At 37.2% G+C, this 21,211-nt stretch overlaps 1 protein-coding gene across 3 annotated transcripts in view; it reads left to right on the forward strand.

The window, feature by feature from the left end:
• The window catches only part of SETD2 (SET domain containing 2, histone lysine methyltransferase), a 127,130-nt gene that overhangs the window by 32,379 nt on the left and 73,540 nt on the right, over positions 1-21,211 (forward strand). For all 3 annotated transcript variants that reach the window (XR_006729833.1, XR_006729834.1, XM_045530392.1), the window contains exons 2-6: positions 1,816-1,831; positions 3,810-8,176; positions 10,711-10,842; positions 13,259-13,387; positions 20,897-21,020. Coding sequence is in view for 1 of the 3 variants with exons in the window: in XM_045530392.1 (XP_045386348.1) it covers positions 1,816-1,831; positions 3,810-8,176; positions 10,711-10,842; positions 13,259-13,387; positions 20,897-21,020 (4,768 nt within the window). In the remaining 2 variants the exon portion in view is untranslated. The remainder of the gene's footprint in view (positions 1-1,815; positions 1,832-3,809; positions 8,177-10,710; positions 10,843-13,258; positions 13,388-20,896; positions 21,021-21,211) is intronic.

Genomic DNA, 21,211 nt, shown 5'->3' on the forward strand with positions numbered 1-21,211 from the left:
TTGGTTGCCTTAGTGTTTCTAGCATTTCATGTGTGTGGGTAATGCAGACAAGCATGTGCTTAGACATCTCTTGCCACCTTCTATGTTCTTAAAAGTTTCACATTACTAATTTAAATCAAATGTAATATGCCATAGGTTCTAATATGCCATAGGTTCTAAGACACAATTATTTTATGAACCACTAAGAAAGGAAAAAGTTCTGTCAGTTAAACTTTGATGTCATTGATAGTATGATGCATCCTGTGGAGCTGTTATATATGGGGAAAATGTACAGTAGTTCTAACATCACATCTGTGAGCATTTTAATGATTTTGGAGTAGGAAAAAGTGGTTAACCTTCGTACTGCTTCAGATCTCACTCATGTATTGCCAACTTCCCCCCGCCCCCATTACTTGGTATTGTATGGGTACCAGAGACATTGGTGAATGGACTGAATTATGATGAAGTCAGGGTTACATTTGGGGGAAAGGGTTTTGTACATTTCTTTCCAGGTGCATTTAAAAAAGATTGTTGTACTCTTGCCACATAGCTTAAAGAGTGACCTGCTTAAAAGACAAATCTGGCTCTCGTGCCCTTTTGTAGCTTACCTTTCTCGAAGTAGATAGTCCCCCAGTATGCCTTAGTACACTAGTGCATACCATACTTTTGGCTTTCGATTCCTCATAGTCAGGATACTGTGTGGTTACTTTTGTTAGAACGTAACTCAGAGAGCCACACACTGTGATATGGAGCAGATGCACCCGTAATGGGGAGCAGAGTCTTGCATTCAGCAAAAGGACTATTGAATGGGTACTAAAAAAGATTGAGAACCATTGTTCCGTAAGATGAAATATGATTCTCCTTATGAAAAGCCTGGCTACTGCCCCCTACTACTCTACCTAATTATTGGCGTCTTCCTGCCCTACACATTTTACTCAGGTAATATTGAACTGTTTATAGTTTCCTTGAACATATAAGAACATATTCTGTGTTTGTTTGGTTTTTGTTTTTGTTTTTTTTTTTTTTTGAGACAGAGTCTTGCTCTGTGGCCTGGGCTGGAGTGCCGTGGCGTCAGGCTAGCTCACAGCAACCTCAAACTCCTGGGCTCAAGCAATCTTTCTGCCTCAGCCTCCCAAATAGCTGGGACTACAGGCATGTGCCACCATGCCCGGCTAATTTTTTCTATATATTTTTAGTTGTTCAGATATTTTCTTTCTATTTTTAGTAGAGATGGGGTCTCACTTTTGCTCAGGCTGGTCTCGAACTCCTGAGTTCAAACGATCCACCCGCCTCGGCCTCCCAGAGTGCTAGGATTACAGGCGTGAGCCACCACGCCCGGCCCATATTCTATGTTTTAATCTCTGTGCTTCTGCCTGGGATCTCCCTCTGCTTGGGGGATCTCCCCACAAAATATTCTTCGAAAACCAATCCTCTCTGTAGGAAAGATTCTTTGCTTTCCTGTCTTCCCACTAAACTGAGCTGCTTATTGTCCTCTTTGCTGCTATACTGTACATATTTCTATCATTTATTCTATTATATTGGAATTACTTTTGTAACAAATTTATATTTTGTAACTTACAGGAAACTGCAAGGTTCCTTAAGGGCAGGGATTCTGCTTTATTCCCTTTTGGTCTCCAGCACTTAGGGTAGTGCATGGCACTATCTTCAATAAATATTTGTTAAATCAAATGTAACTGAGGCTATGAAGGAATGGAGAGTCCATATAGAATATAAGTATCTTAAGTTCTCATAAAAACAACTCTCATTTCAATCATTTTTAAGTATTCATGATTTCCTTTTATTCTTTTGCATGTTTTCTTGGCTGAATGGAAATAGAGAAGAAGAAAACGAGGTATGTATAATTTAACTAGTCATTCAGTGATTATGGGATTGACCTAAATACATTTTAGAGATGGGATGAAAGCTGAAAACACTCAAAGAAGAGCTTTAAAAACGGTGGAGGAAGCTGGCAGCTCTGGTGACAACTTTTACCTATTTTTATGTACTGAGCTTCCATGTAAGATTTAATTTGAAAAGTAGATTCTGTTTCTTAGTAGTAATTGGAAACCATTGCTCTGTGATAATGCATGTGAAAACATTTACTTTATCACTTGGATGGTTACTATGTAATTTTGAAAATTGATTTCAGATTTTACCATGTCGAAGGGGAATATTATTCTCTCCAATAGCCAAAGTTGATTAAAGGACATCAATTAGAAAAATTTTGCTGATAGCAAGTAAACCATCTTTAATTTAGGCTTGAGTTTATTCCTATAGATTTTTCTAATGTTCTTTCTACAACCTAGGTTATGCCTATAACTTCTAAAGCCCACCATTTTCTTAGGTGATTTGGCAAATAATGGAGGGAGAAATCATCTTAGATATATACTTTCTATAATAATTGTGTTGCTTATACAGTAGTATCAGAGGATAATCAGCATTATCTGCATGCGTGGGGCCCAGGCAGAGACAGTGGCAGTGTGCCAGGGTAAAATAATTTCCAGGAAGGCAGAAGGCCTGGTCCTCATTTGGTTACCTCATCTGTAAAATGAGTGAGGTGGGAGGTTCTTCTGTACCAGTGGTTTCCCAAACCTGGGAGAATTGCCTGTGGTGCTTGTATCAAAATAAAACATAAAAAACGAAACAAAACAAACTTTCTTGCCTGACCTTAGAGCTCAGTAGTTCAAACTGATATTCCGTATAGTGCAGATTGTAGATCAGGATTTTATCTTTTATGTATTTATTTATTTTGAGACAGAGTCTCACTCTGTTTCCCAGTCTAGAGTGCTGTGGCATCAGCCTAGCTCACAGCAACCTCAAACTCCTCCTGGGCTCAAGCAATCCTCCTGCTGCCTGAGCCTCCTGAGTAGCTGGGACTACAGGCATGAGCTGTCATGCCCAGCTAATTGTTCTATTTTTTTTGTCGAGACAGGGTCTTATTCTTGCTCAGGCTGGTATCGAACTCCTAACCTCAAGTGATCCTCCTCCCTTGGCCTCCCAGAGTGCTAGGGTTACAGGCATGAGCTACTGTGCCCGGCCAAGACCACTGTTTTTGATAACCTCTGATAGAACACAAGAATAAACTATTTTGAGTACTGAGATGTTAGCTATCACCCTTTACACATGTATCATTTAAATACATATTAGGCTTTTTAAATTTTTTTTTTTTGAGACAGAGTCTCGCTCTGTTGCCTGGACTAGAGTGAGTGCCGTGGCATCAGCCTAGCTCACAGCAACCTCAAACTCCTGGGCTTAAGTGATCCTTCTGCCTCAGCCTCCCGAGTGGCTGGGACCTCAGGCATGCGCCACCATGCCCGGCTAATTTTTTTCTATATATATTTTTAGTTGGCCAGATGATTTCTATTTTTTAGTAGAGACGGGGTCTCGCTCAGGCTGATCTCGAACTCCTGACCTCGAGGGATCCACCCACCTCGGCCTCCCAGAGTGCTAGGATTACAGACGTGAGCCACCGCGCCCAGCCAGGCTTTTAAATTTTTTTTTGTTAAAAAGATGCTACCTGGAAAAGTTATAAAACCAAATAAAATTTTTTATGTAAAAGAGAACAAGAATGGAAAAATATGGGTACTTTATGAAGTTGGGAGTGGATACTTAGGGATTTTTTATACTATTCTCTATACTTTTGACTATGTTTGAAAATTTCCAGAATAGAGTTTTAAAAAATTCTTGTTTAGCTTAGTGAAGTTCATACTATTTGTTATTAAAAAAGGGCTTTTCATTGCTCTGACTGGTAAACATTTTAAACTGTGATGCTAGCCATTTGAAAGTAGCCATTTGTTTTAGTAGTAATTGCTTGTTTTGTTTATTTATAGGCAAAGATTGAAAATGTGCAGAAAACAGGTTTCATCAAAGGACCAGTGTTCAAAGGTGTTGCTTCTAGTCGATTTTTGCCCAAAGGCACTAAGACAAAAGTTAACTTGGAGGAACGGGGACGGCAGAAGGTGTCATTCAGCTTTAGCCTTACAAAGAAAACTTTGCAGAATAGGTTTCTCACTGCACTTGGCAATGAAAAGCAAAATGATACTACCAACTCCCCAGCTGTACCTCTCCAAGTAGACTCAACCCCTAAAAATAAAATGGACCTTGGCGATACCTTATCTACTACAGAAGAATCTTCCCCACCAAAATCAAGGGTGGAATTAGGCAAAATTCATTTTAAGAAACATCTGCTTCATGTAACAGCCAGGCCACTGCTGGCTACTACCACAGCAGTAGCATCGCCCCCTTCTACGACAGTACCAGCAGCCATAGCAGAATCAACAACTATAGACTCACCACCCTCATCTCCACCTCCACCACCTCCACCTCCACCTCCCCAAGGCACAACACCCTCACCACCAGCACCAGTAACAGAGCCAGTGGCCTTGCCACACACATCAGTAACAGTTCTAATGACAACACCGGTACCCTTACCAGTAGATGTAGCAGTTAGAGCTCTGAAAGAACCACCAGTTATAATTGTACCAGAATCTTTAGAAGTGGATACTAAGCAGGACACTGTATCTAATAGTTCAGAAGAACATATAACTCAAAATTTGAATGAGCAAGCAGATACTCCCTCACAAAAAGAAGATTCCCATATTGGGAAGGAAGAAGAAATTCCTGATAGTTCTAAGATTAGTCTGAGCTCTAAAAAAACAGGTTTTAAGAAGAAATCCTTACAATCTGAAGGCATGTTTTTTGGTTCAGAATCTGATGAAGATTCTGTACGGACTTCTTCAAGTCAGAGATCACATGATATAAAATTTTCAGCAAGCATTGAAAAGGAAAGAGATTTAAAAAAGAGCTCAGCACCTTTAAAAAGTGAGGATTTAGGGAAATCTTCACGATCTAAAATAGAGAGAGATGATAAATATTTCAGCTACTCAAAACTTGAAAGAGATACTCGGTATATGTCTTCCCGATGTAGATCAGAAAGAGAGCGAAGGCGGAGCAGATCTCGTTCTAGGTCTGACAGAGGCTCTAGAACTAGTTTATCCTATTCCCGGTCAGAACGATCTCATTATTATGACTCTGATCGTCGCTACCACAGGAGTTCCCCTTATCGAGAGAGGACACGCTATTCTCGGCCATATACAGATAACAGGGCACGAGAGAGTTCTGACTCAGAAGAAGAGTATAAGAAGACATACTCAAGGCGCACCTCATCTCATTCCTCCTCCTACAGAGACCTAAGGACATCATCATCTTATTCTAAATCTGATCGGGACTGTAAAACTGAGACCTCTTACTTAGAGATGGAGAGAAGAGGAAAGTATTCTTCAAAACTAGAAAGAGAATCCAAAAGGACTTCAGAAAATGAAGCAATGAAAAGATGTTGTTCTCCCCCTAATGAACTGGGATTCCGACGGGGGTCATCATATTCCAAGCACGATAATAGTGCTTCCCGTTATAAATCTACCCCTTCAAAACCTGCACCCAAGTCTGATAAATTTAAAAATTCTTTCTGTTGTACAGAATTAAATGAGGAAATCAAACAGTCTCATTCTTTTAGTTTACAGACTCCTTGTTCAAAAGGTAGTGAGTTGAGAATGATTAATAAAATTCCTGAAAGAGAAAAGACAGGGTCCCCATCTCCATCAAATCAATTAAATGATTCACCTACTTTTAAAAAGCTAGATGAATCACCTATTTTTAAGTCTGAATTTATAGGACGTGATAGCCATGATAGTATTAAGGAATTAGACTCTTTATCTAAAGTGAAGAATGATCAATTAAGAAGTTTTTGTCCCATAGAATTAAATGTAAATGGATCTCCTGGGGCAGAATCTGATTTGGCAACGTTTTGCACTTCTAAAACTGATGCTGTTTTGACGACTTCTGATGATAGTGTGACTGGATCGGAGGTATCCCCTTTGGTCAAAGCATGCATGCTCTCTTCAAATGGATTTCAGAATGTTAGTAGATGCAAAGAAAAAGACTTGGATGATACTTGTGTGCAGCATAGTAAATCAGAAAGCCCATTTAGGGAAACAGAACCTGTGGTTTCACCACAGCAAGATAAGCTTATATCTTTGCCAGTAATGACTATAGATTATTCCAAAACAGTAATTAAAGAACCAGTTGATGTGAGAGTTTCTTGCTGTAAAACCAAAGATTCAGATATATACCATACTTCAAATGACAACAACCCTTTATGTTACTCAGAAGCTGAAAATATTGAGCCTTCAGTTATGAAGATTTCTTCAAATAGCTTTATGAATGTGCATTTGGAATCAAAACCAGTTGTATGTGATAATAGGAATCTGACAGATCACTCAAAATTTGCATGTGAAGAATATAAGCAGAGTGTTGGTAGCAGTAGTACAACTTCTGTTAATCATTTTGATGATTTATATCAACCTCTTGGGAGTTCAGTTATTGCTTCATCTCTTCAGAGTCTTCCACCAGGAATAAAGGTGGACAGTTTAACTCTCTTGCAATGTGGAGAAAACACATCTCCAGTTCTGGATGCAGTGCTGAAGAGTAAAAAAAGCAAAGAGTTTCTGAAACATGCAGGTAAAGAAACAATAATGGAAGTAGATAGTGCCCTTCCTGATTCAGGAAGGGGATTTACTTGCTGGGAGAACAGGCATAATAATGGTTTATCTGGGAAATGTTTGCAAGAGGCTCAAGAAGAAGGGAATTCCATATTGCCTGATAGAAGAGGAAGACCAGAAATCTCTTTAGATGAAGAAGGAGAAAGAGGACATGCACATACTTCTGATGATTCAGAAGTTGTATTTTCTTCTTGTGATTTGAATTTAACCTTGGAAGATACTGATGGTATAACTTGTACCTTAAAATGTGACAGTAGTGGTCATGCCCCGGAAATTTTGTCTACTCTCCATGAAGATTATTCTGGTTCTTCTGAAAGTTCAAGTGATGAAAGTGATTCAGAAGATACAGACTCTGATGACAGCAGTATTCCAAGAAACCGTCTCCAGTCTGTTGTGGTTGTGCCAAAGAATTCTACTTTGCCCATGGAAGAAACAAGTCCTTGCTCTTCTCGGAGCAGTCAAAGTTACAGACACTATTCCGACCACTGGGAAGATGAGAGATTGGAGCCAAGGAGACATTCATACGAGGAAAAATATGAGAGTATAGCAAGTAAAGCCTGTCTTCAAACTGAGAAATTCTTCCTTCATAAAGGAACAGAGAAGAATCCAGAAATTTCTTTTACACAGTCAAGTAGAAAACAAGCAGATAACCACCTGCCAGAAATTGCTCATCCTCAGAGTGATGGGGTTGATAGTACAAGTCATACAGATGTGAAATCTGACTCTCTAGGACACCCAAATTCAGAGGAAACAGTAAAAGCTAAAATGTCTTCTAGACAGCAAGAAGAAATGCCAGTTTATTCTTCTGATGATTTTGAAGATGTCCCAAATAAGTCTTGGCAACAGACCACTTTCACTAACAGGCCAGACAGTAGACTGGGAAAAACAGAGTTGAGTTTTTCTTCATCTTGTGACATCTCCCGTATGGATGGCTTGCACTCATCAGAAGAGCTTAGAAACCTAGGGTGGGACTTCTCTCAACAAGAAAAGCCTACTACCACATATCAGCAACCTGACAGCAGCTATGGCGCTTGTGGTGGACACAAGTATCAGCAAAGTGCAGAACACTATGGTGGGACACGTAATTACTGGCAAGGCAATGGCTACTGGGATCCAAGATCAGCAGGTAGATCTGGAACTGGGGTTGTATATGATCGAATTCAAGGACAGGTACCAGATTCCCTAACAGATGACCGTGAAGAGGAGGAGACTTGGGATCAACGGAGTGGGTCCCACTTTTCAAGCCAGTCCAGTAAATTTCTTCTTTCCCTTCAGAAAGACAAGGGATCAGTGCAAGCACCTGAAGTAAGCAGCAATTCCATTAAGGACTCTTTAGTTATGAATGAAAAGAAAGATTTTTCAAAAAACTTAGAAAAAAATGATATCAAAGGGCCTCCTAAAAAAAGGAGGCAGGAATTGGAGAGTGATTCTGAAAGTGATGGTGAGCTTCAGGACAGAAAAAGAGTTAGAATGGAGATAGAGCAGGGAGGGATATCAGTGTTCCCAGGCTCAGCACTGATTGGGCCTTCCTGTGTCATGGATGACTTCAGGGACCCACAGCGATGGAAGGAATGTGCCAAGCAGGGGAAGATGCCTTGTTACTTTGATCTTATCGAAGAAAATGTTTATTTAACAGAAAGGTAAGCCTAATTTATGCTTGTTTGACAAATTTTAACGTCCTTTTTGTTTAAAAAAAATTAGCTTTTAAACAATTCAGACTGTGTGAACTTAACCATATGAAAGAGTTGTATGATAAAATGTAAATTAAAAACTCTCAAGTGTTTTTATTTAGATTTTTAATTTTTTATTATTTTTTTATTTAGATTGGATAGTGTAGATTCCCTCCCCCCATTTTTTTTTCTTCCCAGGGAAAATGATGTCTAATTTTTTTCTCTTGTTACTACTTTGGTTTTAAAAGTATAATTTAGGCTAGTCCAGTTTTTCTGTAATTTCTTTTACATGTGAAAGTGTGATAGAAAATGATCCAAACCCCAGCAAAATAGTCTACTCTTAGAGAAGAAAAAAGTAGTTTTCAAAGATGTGCAGAATAAAGTATCTAGGTCCTTTATAAAGATGGAACTGAACTAGGACATAGTTTTCTCCTGTACGTTTTTTTTTTTTTTAAGCCTATTGTTAATAGATTAAATCAGGCAATAGTATAACAGATATAAATGGTAAAATGGTTTATCAAAAATCCCTAACATGAAACAAGGTATAATGACAGTAGGAATAATGACTACATAGTCTTCTAGAGCAGAGCTTCACAGTCTGTTTTAACTTTTACCTCCTTCTTAATAATTTTCTCATTTTCCTGATATAAATATATGTTGAATGTGCTTAAGAAAGAAAACACTATACTTTCCTACCTACTCACTCCCCACCTTTTGGAAATTTTCCTCCTAGTTGAGAATCAACCTAGCCATCATCCTTTTGAGCATTCAAAATTTTATTAAATCGAAGAAATTTTCCACTGTGGATAAGGTAAAAGACTTCATTTTAAAGTTAGGTCCCACCAGAAGTTTTTTCCTATTAAAAAATAACCTTTATTTTTTATGTTGTAGAGAGCCTCTTACACTATATTCATTTATATCTAGTTGTAAATTAGGTTTACATTTAAAATTGGATATATTAAGTAGTACACTTTAGGAATTATGTAACTGGTGGATCTTACAGGGTCCTTGTAAAAGAGTATAAAATAAAACTAATCAGCTCAATCTTCTGGCTTTTCTTCAGCAATGAGAAGCAGATATATATGTGTGCATTGGGGGAGGAATCAGATATATGATTATGTTATATAGATTTGGTTGGTGGAGGAGGGCCTCCACCATTTTGGAGTGGAAAGCATTTATATATATTCTTATATATATTCGACATTTTAAAGTGCCTGTTGTATGTTAGGCATTTAGGATGCACCAAGAAGACATTGTTGTAAAAATAGTATGGATGTAATGAAAAAAATTTTCTTATGTCTGTTGACATAAATCTGTGCCCATTAGTCCTAATCTGGCCTTCTAGAGCAATACAAAATAAAGTTGCTGATTCTTCAGGGTGATAGCTTTTTAAGTACTTGTAAATAGGTATTTCATTTGTTTAGTTATCTTCAGGCTAAGCATATTCATACACTTATTAATGCATTGTATCCTTAGTTGATCAAGAAGGATAATTCTTTTAACCTAAACTTAGTTGAAACTATACCTATACTCTTTAGGTAATTTATAAAACTGGGGCTAGAGTATAACATATTTAGGATTAAATCAGATTAGAGTTAGGGATTAAGATAGCCACTTAAAACAGCTGTGTTCTCCCCTCCTCCTGTCCTCCTCCCCATTTGCTAGTGAGAATGACTTATAATTCCCTAATCTGAAGCAGATCTTTGACCACCCTTGATTTTATTTTTTTGACCAGGGTCAAAACATAGAGTGCAACAAAAAGGCCAATAAATAATCACATTTTCGCCTTTGCTTTGCAAACTCTGAATGCGTTTTTATGAACCCAGTCAAATTTGAGCAGTTTCCTTTCCCCTCCAAAATAAGTTTGTCTGCTTTGAAAAAGTTGAGCTTTCTGAAACCTTCATCTACTTGGTCCATAATTACATTTCATTTTTTAAAGAATCATTCAATTTTCTGTTAAACAAGATTTATACAAGTGTGATGTTACTGAAGGATTCTCTAAAAGATTTGATTGAATTAAAAGTCTTAATTTAAAAGCCTTAATTTTCTAGAAACTCCTGTTTTTCCTCAACCTTTTAGCTCAAGTATTGTGTGTTTATCTGTGAGGTCTGATTCTTAAACTTAACTTTAACCAACCGTGTCACTGTTTGAAACACCTGAGTTTTCCTATTTTCTCTTGAGCCCAATATGACTTTAGTACTTCAGATTGGTCAGAATCCAAGGCTTAACTGACCTAGACTAGGAAATAAGGGCTGAGTTCCAAAATGATAGTCTTGAACTCATCCCATCTTCCCCGTATGCCAAGGTTGAGGTTGCCTCTCTCACCTTTTTTGTAACACAGTACTTAAGGTTTTCAGTCTCACAAATGCTAGTTAGTGATTAGATGTTTTCTTTCTTTTGAATGGTTGACTTATAGGAATCATTAAATGTGAAACTAATGATATTTGAATGTATATATCATTGCCAGATTTATTTACCCAGTTTTTATGAAATTTACCCAATAGAAAGAAGAACAAATCCCATCGGGATATCAAGCGAATGCAGTGTGAGTGTACACCTCTTTCCAAAGATGAAAGAGCTCAAGGTGAAATAGCATGTGGGGAAGATTGTCTTAATCGTCTCCTCATGATTGAATGGTAAGTAAATTAGAATGCTCTGCTTTTGCTCAATCCCTGTTTGTTGTTTTTGTTTTGTTTTGTGTTTTTTAAAGACTCAGGGTCTCACTCTATTACTCAGGCTGGAATGCAGTGGTACAATCCTAGCTCACTGTAACCTCAAATTCTTGGGCTCGAGCAATCTTGCCTCAGCCTCCTGAGTAGCTAGGAGTACAGGCGTACACCATTACACCCAGCTAATTTTTATTTTTATTTTTTAGAGAGACGGAGTCTCACTATATTGGCCAGGCTGGTCTCAAACTCCTGGCCTCAAGTGATCCTCTTTACTTGGCCTCCCAAAGTGCTGGGATTGCAAGCATGAACCACTGCACCCAGCCAACCCTTTTATTAAGTGTCTCTAAATATCAAAAAAATTACCAATAAGAGTAAAATTTAACCTTCTTCCTATGGAAAGGTTATCATATTCTGTGGATGAATATTTATAAATGATAAAATCTCTGATGTATAGTAGACAACAGATATTAATGAAACAAATTTCTTTTGCACTGTTCATAAGGTTATAACTGGCACATTTTATATACTGTATAAGTAGTCCTATTACTAATAACATTATAATTTTTATTTTTATTCAGTGCTCTTTTAGCTCCTATAATGTTCATGTCCTGGGAAGTAAATGTTGATATTTTTAGCTTTCACTATAAAATGAGATAAAACCCTAGCATTTTATAAATGCATAAAGTGCAAACCTCCCAAACCTCAGTCCCTTTGTTCGTAATCTTTGTAACGCCTATGCCAACATAGGTAGATGTTTTCCTCCCTGTATGTATATAAGTAAAATCTTATTATATATACTTTCTTGGATTTGCTGATCAGACCTAATCGGAACTACACTTACAGGTTTACCTAAATCTTTCCCTGGGCTGCATTATATATTCTATTTTTTAATTAACCTATAATTATTAATCTTCTATTGACAGACATTTTCTTCCATATTATAAACAGATATCTTTACATTAGAAAAATGCTTGGTACTTTTTTCTATATTTCTACAAAAAATTTGATAAATTTTTAAAAAAAATCTGATTGATGAAAAATTTATCCTTGTTTTTAATATGGAAAAAGTATTAAGGTGATTTTTAGTACAGATACTTTATTTTTAATATTAATGAAATGTTTTTTTAAAAGCTCAGTTTTTGTTTTGCTCATGTTATAGTGTTGCAAAAATAAAATATTTTACCTTGAAAAAATAAAAAAGATAAAGCATTTTTGGTACTGTTTTATCCAAACTAAAATTTAAGGTGACAGTACAGATGTAAGAAGAGGAGACAAGATTAGCACTATTCTAATTTGATATTGTTGCCCTAGTCCATCTTTTGAATTTTCCTGCCAACATTGCTAAACATATATGAAGTACAGAATTTCTTTCTTCATGTTAGTCCCTCACTTGAGCTTTTAGTAGTTCTGTTGTCCTCAGGATACAACATAGCTTTGTATTCAGAACCCTTCATAGTATATAACCAGTCTACCTTTCTATCCTCCAACAACCCACCTTTCTTATCACTTATCCTTAGCTGTTTTATTCCCTTTTCCCCAAGTAGGCCTTGTTTGCTGTTTCTGCATACTGGCAGGGACAGTTGTATCTCTAGCTCTCTTTATCTATTCATATCCTGTGTATCATGAAAGATGTTGCATTAATCCTCTTCCCTCCTGATAGCTTTCCTTCACTGCCTCACTCTTGGGTGAATCCTCTATCCTTTGAACATTAATAAAGATGTTGTTTACCACTGGTTTGATAATAAATAATAATGTATTAGAAATGATTGATAATTTCTGTTGTAGCCTTAATCGGCGTTAAAAGCCTTTGTATATGTCAGCTTTAGAATATTAAGAATTCTTTGAATGTTTGATTTTATTATCTTTAGTCTAGAGTCCATGGGAAAAGAGCCTTACCATGTTACATTGCGTTTAATCTGAACAAGGCTATTTTTAATAATGACTTTGGTTTCTCTAAAATATAGATCAAGTATTAATAGTTCACTACATTCAAAAGACCAAATTAATGGTGATTGGAGTGGGATGTAAGGGAAGGTGCACTGATAGAGTTAGCTCCACAGAGTTGTCAATGTACTACAAGCTTACATTCAGCCTGGAAATGTATTCTAGGCACCCAGGGAGTGGTAGACAAACCTTTTTTGTGATAACCAGATGACAAGGCTGTATTTTAGGTATGATGTGTTTAACAACGTAGACACTCAGTTTGAGGAATCCCTTTGTGGTGGAAAGAATTATTAAGGAAGGCTCACTTGGAGTTAACCGTGTATATGCTAATTACACCATAAAAATATATACACATATAGTTACACAACACATTGTAGTGAAGATATTTTAGTTCTTTTGCTACTTTAAAGAATTAATTTTCACCCATTTCTCATTTCAGTTCTTCTCGGTGTCCAAATGGGGATTATTGTTCCAATAGACGGTTTCAGAGAAAACAGCATGCAGACGTGGAAGTCATACTCACAGAAAAGAAAGGGTGGGGCTTGAGAGCTGCCAAAGATCTCCCTTCGTAAGTTCTGATTTGATCACATTTCACTTTATTTTTGTGTTATTGAACTTGTAGGAAAATAATTTCTGTTACACTGATGTTTAACAATGATTATTATATAGAATGACCATCTGTTAGCGAGTTTGTAGGAAAAAGAAAGAATTGCCACCTATTCTAGGACATTTTAAAAAACAACCACCCTTCTGTCTATATAGGAAGAACATTTTGGTCATTTTGACATTTGGACTATGCAGGTCTTTTTTTGTCTGATGATTATGTTTCCTTTAATTTCACATAATTATCAAGTGTTTGCTGTAGGCCCCCAGAATCGCTGTGAAGCTATATTAAAAGGAGTTGGAACAGAATCTATTAGTGTATATAAAATTGAGTTGGCATAAGAGTATAAGAGAGTATCTGAGCATATCAAGGTAAAGAATTAAAGCATACCTGGTATATACCCAATAAACATTTGTTAATTGAATAAATGTTGCCCTTCATCTAATTCATGTAACTTTTGAATGTAATGCAGTGAGAGATTCACTTTTATTTTCTACCATGTTCGGTATTTCCTTGAAATGCTTAAATTTTCTTATATGTAGCATGTTTAAATATTCTTAATGAAAATTGAGTGCCTTTTTACATTGAAGTTAATTAAAGATATACAGATTATATGTGGTTATGGCTGAAAAATTTTTTAAACGCATAAAAGAAAACAAAATAAAACATTTATTAGATTCTAATAATTCAGGCACAACTATTCTTTCAGAACCGTCTAAGGATATGGCCATACTTGGATGGGAATTGGAGTGGGGGTGGAGCCAGGGAGGTTTAGTCCATTTATTATCGGGATTCAAAGCAACCAAGTATTAAGACAATAATTTAGGTTTTTTTCTCCCTGCTTGTCCTCCTTAGCAATAATTTAGTTTTATGATAGGAATCTTCACATATCTTTTGAAAGCCAAATTGTTCTTTTTTCTTAAGAAAATAGGAAATGTTGTTCTTACCAGTCTACCTTTTTGGGATCCAACCAGCCAAAACATGTTTTGTTATATAAAAAAAAGTGGGTAGTAGGCAGGGAGTGGTGGCTCATGCCTGTAATCCTAGCACTCTGGGAAGCCAAGGTGGGCAGATCGTTTGAGCTCAGGAGTTCGAGACTAGCCTGAGCAAGAGCAAGATCCCATCTCTACTAAAAAAAATAAAATAAAATAAAATAGAAAGAAATTAGCTGGACAACTTAAAAAATTTTTTGTGTATATATATATATATATATATATATATATATATATATATATATATATATATATATATATATATATATATAATTAGCCGGGCATGGTGGTGCATACTTGTAGTCCCAGCTACTCGGGAGGCTGAGGCAGTAGGATCGCTTGAGCCCAGGAGTTTGAAGTTACTGTGAGCGAGGCTGATGCCATGGCACTGTAGCCCGGGCAACAGATTGAGACTCTGTCTCAAAAAAAAGTGGCTAGTAGGAAACTCATAGATTTCCCTTCTCTACAAAGTGTTATCAAAGCATCTTGACTCATAACTTATTATTATTATTTCTTTGAAGCAAGTATCTCACAGAATTGTCTCATCATGTCCCACATCCAATTCATTGGATCCTTTATAATATTTTAGACAATCGGCTAAGCTTCCTTTGAACATTGTTAATGACATAGAACTCATTACTTCTCAGTGTAGCCTAGTGCATTTCTAAAATCACTAACCCTAGTCCACACATAGGTTTTCAAAGATGCCTTCTTTTATTCTGCCCAAGCCAGCTAGGCTTTCTCCTTGAGAGTAATTTTTTTTTTTTTAAAGGTACTACAATTTGGGCACAAGCCTCTTTTGCAGGGATAATAGTGGGTTATGTGTCTGGACACTGGCTCTTGGTAGAGTCTGCACCAGCATAGCTTCAAACCTGATCTAAATTCTTGCTATATGCAACAGGAACTCTAATGGCTCAGGATCCCTCTTAGATTATGGGGAAAGAGATTGGGGAAAGGAGGAGAGGATGTATGACTGGTTCACATAGCACATTAAAATTTCCTAAAGCTCTTTAGCTTTCTTCCACCATAAAGAATCCTGCTTTGGTAAAATATACTAGGAATTAAAGTTTACATGTTTCCTATACCTTCCTACTCCTGTAATTTCCTCATGCTGGAGGTAATACTAATTTCATAAATTATTAATTCAAGACTCTTTAGTCACCAGTATTCTCATTTAGTAAGGACATATTGTCAGATGTGCACAGCATGAGGAGTTATTTGGAGCTAAACTGCTAGTTCATGTTAAAGTACCATGGCAGACCCCACCCAAAAAATCATGCAAATCCATGCCAAAATCCTTTAGTTTTAAAGGAAATCTGCCATTTGTAGGAATGGAAGGCAGTGCTACCCAGGTTGACTGAATGTTATTGGATACCAAGTGGGCCTTTTAGCTGAGGTAAAATTCACATAGTATAGTATTAATCATTTTAAAGTTTACAATTCAGTGCCGTTTAGTACCTTTACAATATTATGCAACTATCACCTTTGTTTACATTGAAAACATTTTCATCATCTGAAAAGGAAACTCTGTACCTGTTAAGCAGAATCCTCCCATTCCTCTGTCCTCCCAGGCTTGGCAACCACTAACCTGCTTTCTGTTCCGGTGGATTTACCTATTCTGGATATTTCATATAAATGAAATCATACAATATTTTTGTGTCTGGCTTCTTTTACTTAGCATTATGTTTTTAGGTTTTATCTATGTTGTAGTATATCAGCACTTCATTCCTTTTTATGACTAAATATTCTCTTATGTGGATATACCACATTTTGTTTATCCTTTAATTAGTTGATGGACATTTGGGCAAATGTCACTTTTTTAGAAGTCATTTTTTCTCATGGTTTATTGTGAAAAATTTTAAACTTACAGCAAAGTTAAAAGAGTTCAACAGTTAATGCCGTTATAACTAACACTTAGATTTTATAGTTTACATTTTGCTCTATTATATATTGTCCATCTGCCTCCCCCCCCCCTTTTTTTTTTGAGACAAGAGTGTTGCTCTGTCTCCCCAGGTAGAGTGCAGTGGTGTCATTGTAGCCCACTGCAACCTCAAATTCCTGGACTCAAACAACCCTCCTGCCTCAGCCTCCCAAGTAGCTGGGACTATAGGTGTGCACCACCACGCCTAGCTAATTTTTCTATCTTTTGTAGAGACAGGGTCTCGCTGTTGCTCAGGCTGGTCTCAAACTCCTGAGCTCAAGCAGTCCTCCTGCCTTGGCCTCCCAGAGTACTAGGATTACAGGTGTGAGCCACTGCACCTGGCCTATCTCTTTATCCATCCATCAGTCTATCTTTTTGGTGATGTTTAAAGAGAGTTGCAGGCATTACACTTAACCCCTAAACCTTTCATAGCTATAACCATCTAGCTTTGCAGTAATAGTGACAGTTTTTGCCTCTTTCTACCTGCCACAGTGGAGCTCTGTTGCCTTGAATAGGCTTTAAGGAGTTCAGTAAAGAGAACTCATTTAGCCCCGAGCAAACTTCATACTTAGAAAAAGATTAATAAGAATCATTTTGTCTCATTGCCTCTTCCTTCATGGGATTTAGTCACTGCATGCCAAGCAGTTTGATGTTTTTCTGCTTTTTTTCTTTTGTTAAATGGAGACGTAGATTCTAAGAAACTTAAATCTTAGAGTTTTAAGGACTGCATGATAGGCTTTTACATTGGCCTTATTTAGTTTTTTTGGAGGTTAGGCAGCTAAAGGGTCTAGCCATTCTCCTTATATTCCCTAAGTTACTGAGGACTTTGAGGTGCTTCTCAGCAGCTTCATCAAGCTCAAACTGTTAGATTCATGGGTATTGATATATCCTTCAGATTTTCTGATGTGAAGTCTCTGCTCTGAGTAATTTAATGGTTGATCAGGTCCTGGTATTTAAGAACTTTTTCTAAATGAAAAGGTGATTTGTGAGTAATAGCAGAATTGAATATTCCAGTTTAATAGAAGAAAATACCTTTATAATATAATGGGACAAATAGTCATTCAGGTGAAGTTTGAATCCTAGGGTGTAATCAAGCTTTGTGATATTGGGCAGATCAACTACTTTGTTCAGACTCTATCTTGTGTGTCAGATGGGCATAATACCTATGTTACATGGCATCAATAAGCTTTAAATGAGCAAGTTCAAGGCAGAGAATTTTGTTTTGGTAGGTGAGGGGATGGAAATATATTTTCCCTATGAAGTTCCAGATTCTGAATAAGGTAAGGCATGTTTTGTAGTCCTTATCATATTTAATTGACAAAGCAACCTGCGATGTGTCATTTTCCTTTTCTCAAGGGAGGGACTGATGCTTGAAGTCTAACATTGTGGGACAAATTTTGTCATCATCCTGAGTTACTTACAAGATAATAAGCTTCTGAGGTTTGAAAGAAAATTTTAAGGCTGGGTGTAGTGGCTTATGCCTGTCATTTTTGTCACTTTGGGAGGCCAAGGCAAGAGGATTGCTTGAGGCCAGCCTGAACAACATAGTGAGACCTCATTTCTTTAAAAAAAAAAAAAAAAAAAAATTAGCTGAGTGTGATGGCACCTGGGAGGCTGAGGCAGGAGGATTGCTGAAGCCTGCCCAGGAGTTCGAGGTTAGAGCGAGCTATGATTGATTGCACCAATGCACTCCAGCCTGGGCAACACAGTAAAGAGTGAGACCCAGTCTCAAAATAAAAAGGGGGGGGGAATTTTAAGTATTGGTTATAAAAAGACAGATTTTTATTATTGAGACCTGAATGTGCTGCACAGGCATACATATGTCCAGTATAAGTTTCTCTATTCCTATTTTTGGGTTTTGCTTTTTTACATAATGTTCTTTTCTCATTCATTTTTAACTGCTTTATTTTCTAAATTAAGTGGATTTACTTTTTTTCAGTTGGCCAACGTAACTCCTTCTTTAATAAGTACATTCATTATGTCAGTATGTTGTAAATAAATACAAAAGATTTACATTTTAAAAATTTCTTTGGTTAGAGTTAGGGCATGTTTGAGAGGGGATAAGACAAGACTTTCAGGCAGGCCAATTCATGTCAGAACTTGGGAGCAAAGCATAGTGAAGCATTTCTCTAAAAGAACTAAAGTTGAAGTCATTGGTGAGAATGAGCTTTTAGAGAATAAAGGGAGGGGGGAAAAGACTGAGAACTTAATATCTTCAATACAAAAGAAATAGGTAAAAATAACCAAGTAAAGGACAATCGAGGGTATGGTAACTAAAAGAAGCCGAAGAGAGATTAACCATAATTATTGATAAAGGATAGAGAGAATTCAGAGAATGTAGTCAGAGAAGAGATGTGAGATTTGACCTTTCACATCACTACAGACCTTTGAGAGTAAAGGCAGCAGAAGAGCTGCTATATTTAAGTTGCTTTCTTTTTTCCTAGAACAAAAAGCCCCTAATTTCTTCAGAGCTGTTTTCCAGCTGTGAATCACTGATTTCATGATATTGCAAACTGGACTTGAACATTTGTTTTAATAGCTAGTTAGGGAAAAGATATGTCCTTTGGTAGTATGTGTAAATTATAAAAGCATCTTAAAATCAACATTCTTTGAAAAGTACTAGGAAGGAGAAAAGTAACCTTGGTACTTTATATGCATTTTAATTATTAGGTCATTAAATATGACATGTCCGATTTCGAGTCAAAGTGTAGTTTATTATATCTCAAACAAGAAGCAGTACAATTAATCAAAGCATGTGCCTAAACTATTGACACAGGTTTGTCATCTGAACGGTAGCTTGTTTATGCCCGCAGCAAAGAAGTCTGGAGAGTGAGTGGTGATGAAATTGTGAAAGACATTTTTCCACAGTTTGTTGAGAATTGAATATTTTTCCTCACAAGAAGTGGTCCAAAGCCTGGAAGAAGTGGTAATTAGTTGGTGCAAGGTCCGGTGAATATGGTGTATGACAGAAAGTTTCCAAGTCCAGCTTCTGTAGTTTGAGCATCATTGTTTGTGCGATATATGGTTGAGCACTATCTTACAAGAGGATTGGCCTGTCTCTATTGACCAATCTCGACTGCTAAATTGCAAGCATACTCATCACTTCATCCAGTTGGTTACAGTAGACATCTGCTGTAATTGACTGACCAGCTTTCACGAAGCTGCAGTGGATAATACCAGTGCTGAACCACCAAATAGACACCATTAGCTTTTTTTTTTTTTAAATAGAGACGGGGTCTCGCTATTGCTCAGGCTGGTCTCGTGAGCTCATACGATCCACCCACCTGGGCCTCCCAGAGTGCTAGGATTACAGGCGTGAGCCACCATGCCCGGCCACCATTAGCTTTTTTTGATGAATATTCGGTTTTGGACTGAGTTTGGGCACTTCATCTTTATCCAGCCATTATACAGAACACTTGCGATTGTCAAAAAGAATTTATTTTCATCACATGTAACAATACGATGTAGAAATGGTTAGCCTTTATGTCATGACAGCAAAGAAAGGCAAGCTTCAAGACTGTTTCTCTTCTGACGATCATTTAATTCATGTGGAACTCATCTATCCAGCTTCTTTTTTTTTTTTTTTTGAGACAGAGTGTCACTTTGTTGCCCGGGCTAGAGTGAGTGCCGTGGCATCAGCCTAGCTCACAGCAACCTCAGACTCCTGGGCTTAAGCGATCCTACTGCCTCAGCCTCCCTAGTAGCTGGGACTACAGGCATGAGCCACCATGCCCGGCTAATTTTTTTGTATATATATTTTTTAGTTGGCCAGATAATTTCTTTCTATTTTTAGTAGAGACGGGGTCTCACTCTTGCTCAGGCTGGTCTCGAACTCCTGACCTCGAGCGATCCACCCGCCTCGGCCTCCCAGAGCTAGGATTACAGGCGTGAGCCACCGCGCCCGGCCTATCCAGCTTCTTGACCTTGCTGATTTGTTTCATGTGGTCCAGTGTTGTTGCAACAGTAATGTCAAACCTTGCTGCTAATTCATACTTAGATTGAGATGAATTTGCTTTCACTAAAGCTTTCAGCTCATCATTGTCCACCTTGGTCTCAGGTCACCCAACGTGGCTCATTTTCAAGATTAAAATCACCACAACGAAACTTCTCAAACCATCACCGTACTGTGCATTCATCAGCCAGATCCTTCCCAAACACTTCGTTGATATTTTGAGCTGTCTGCACTGCCATGGTTCCATGATGGAACTCATATTTGAAAATAACACGAACTTTTGACTTATCCGTGATTTCACAAACATAATCTAAAAAAAATTTTGAAAGATAATCACAAACCAAAACACACATTTGAAAGACTGGATGTACCTTCACAATAAAAGTAAAACAAGAAATGTCAATATGAAATGTCAGAGATATCAACTGTCAAACTTAGTGCTTAAGGAAATCGGACATTTCATACTTAATAACCTAATATATTTTATATAATAATAAGTTTATCTACTTTGTTGTATTTCTTTACATTGGTTATTTTTGTCTGGATGTATGTTTTCTGTATTACTCCTAGGCAGGAAGTTCTATTATTTTCTTCATTTTGGTCTTTAGGAACACGTTTGTCCTAGAATATTGTGGAGAGGTACTTGATCATAAAGAGTTTAAAGCTCGAGTGAAGGAATATGCACGAAACAAAAACATCCACTACTATTTCATGGCCCTGAAGAATGATGAGGTAAGCAGCATGGATGTGTTTCCCTTGAAATAAAAATTGGTTGGGTTTGAAAGGAACGTTGATACTGACTGATCTCTAAAGTATACTAAGTGACAAAAATAAGGGACAGAATGATATATAAATAGTTTTTACTTGTTTACAAAAAAGAATAGAGGAGGGAGGTATTTACATATATATGTGAATATGAACAT

This window comes from Lemur catta, chromosome 18, assembly GCF_020740605.2.
Source record: "Lemur catta isolate mLemCat1 chromosome 18, mLemCat1.pri, whole genome shotgun sequence".
In the NCBI taxonomy this organism is placed as follows: Eukaryota; Metazoa; Chordata; class Mammalia; order Primates; family Lemuridae; genus Lemur; species Lemur catta.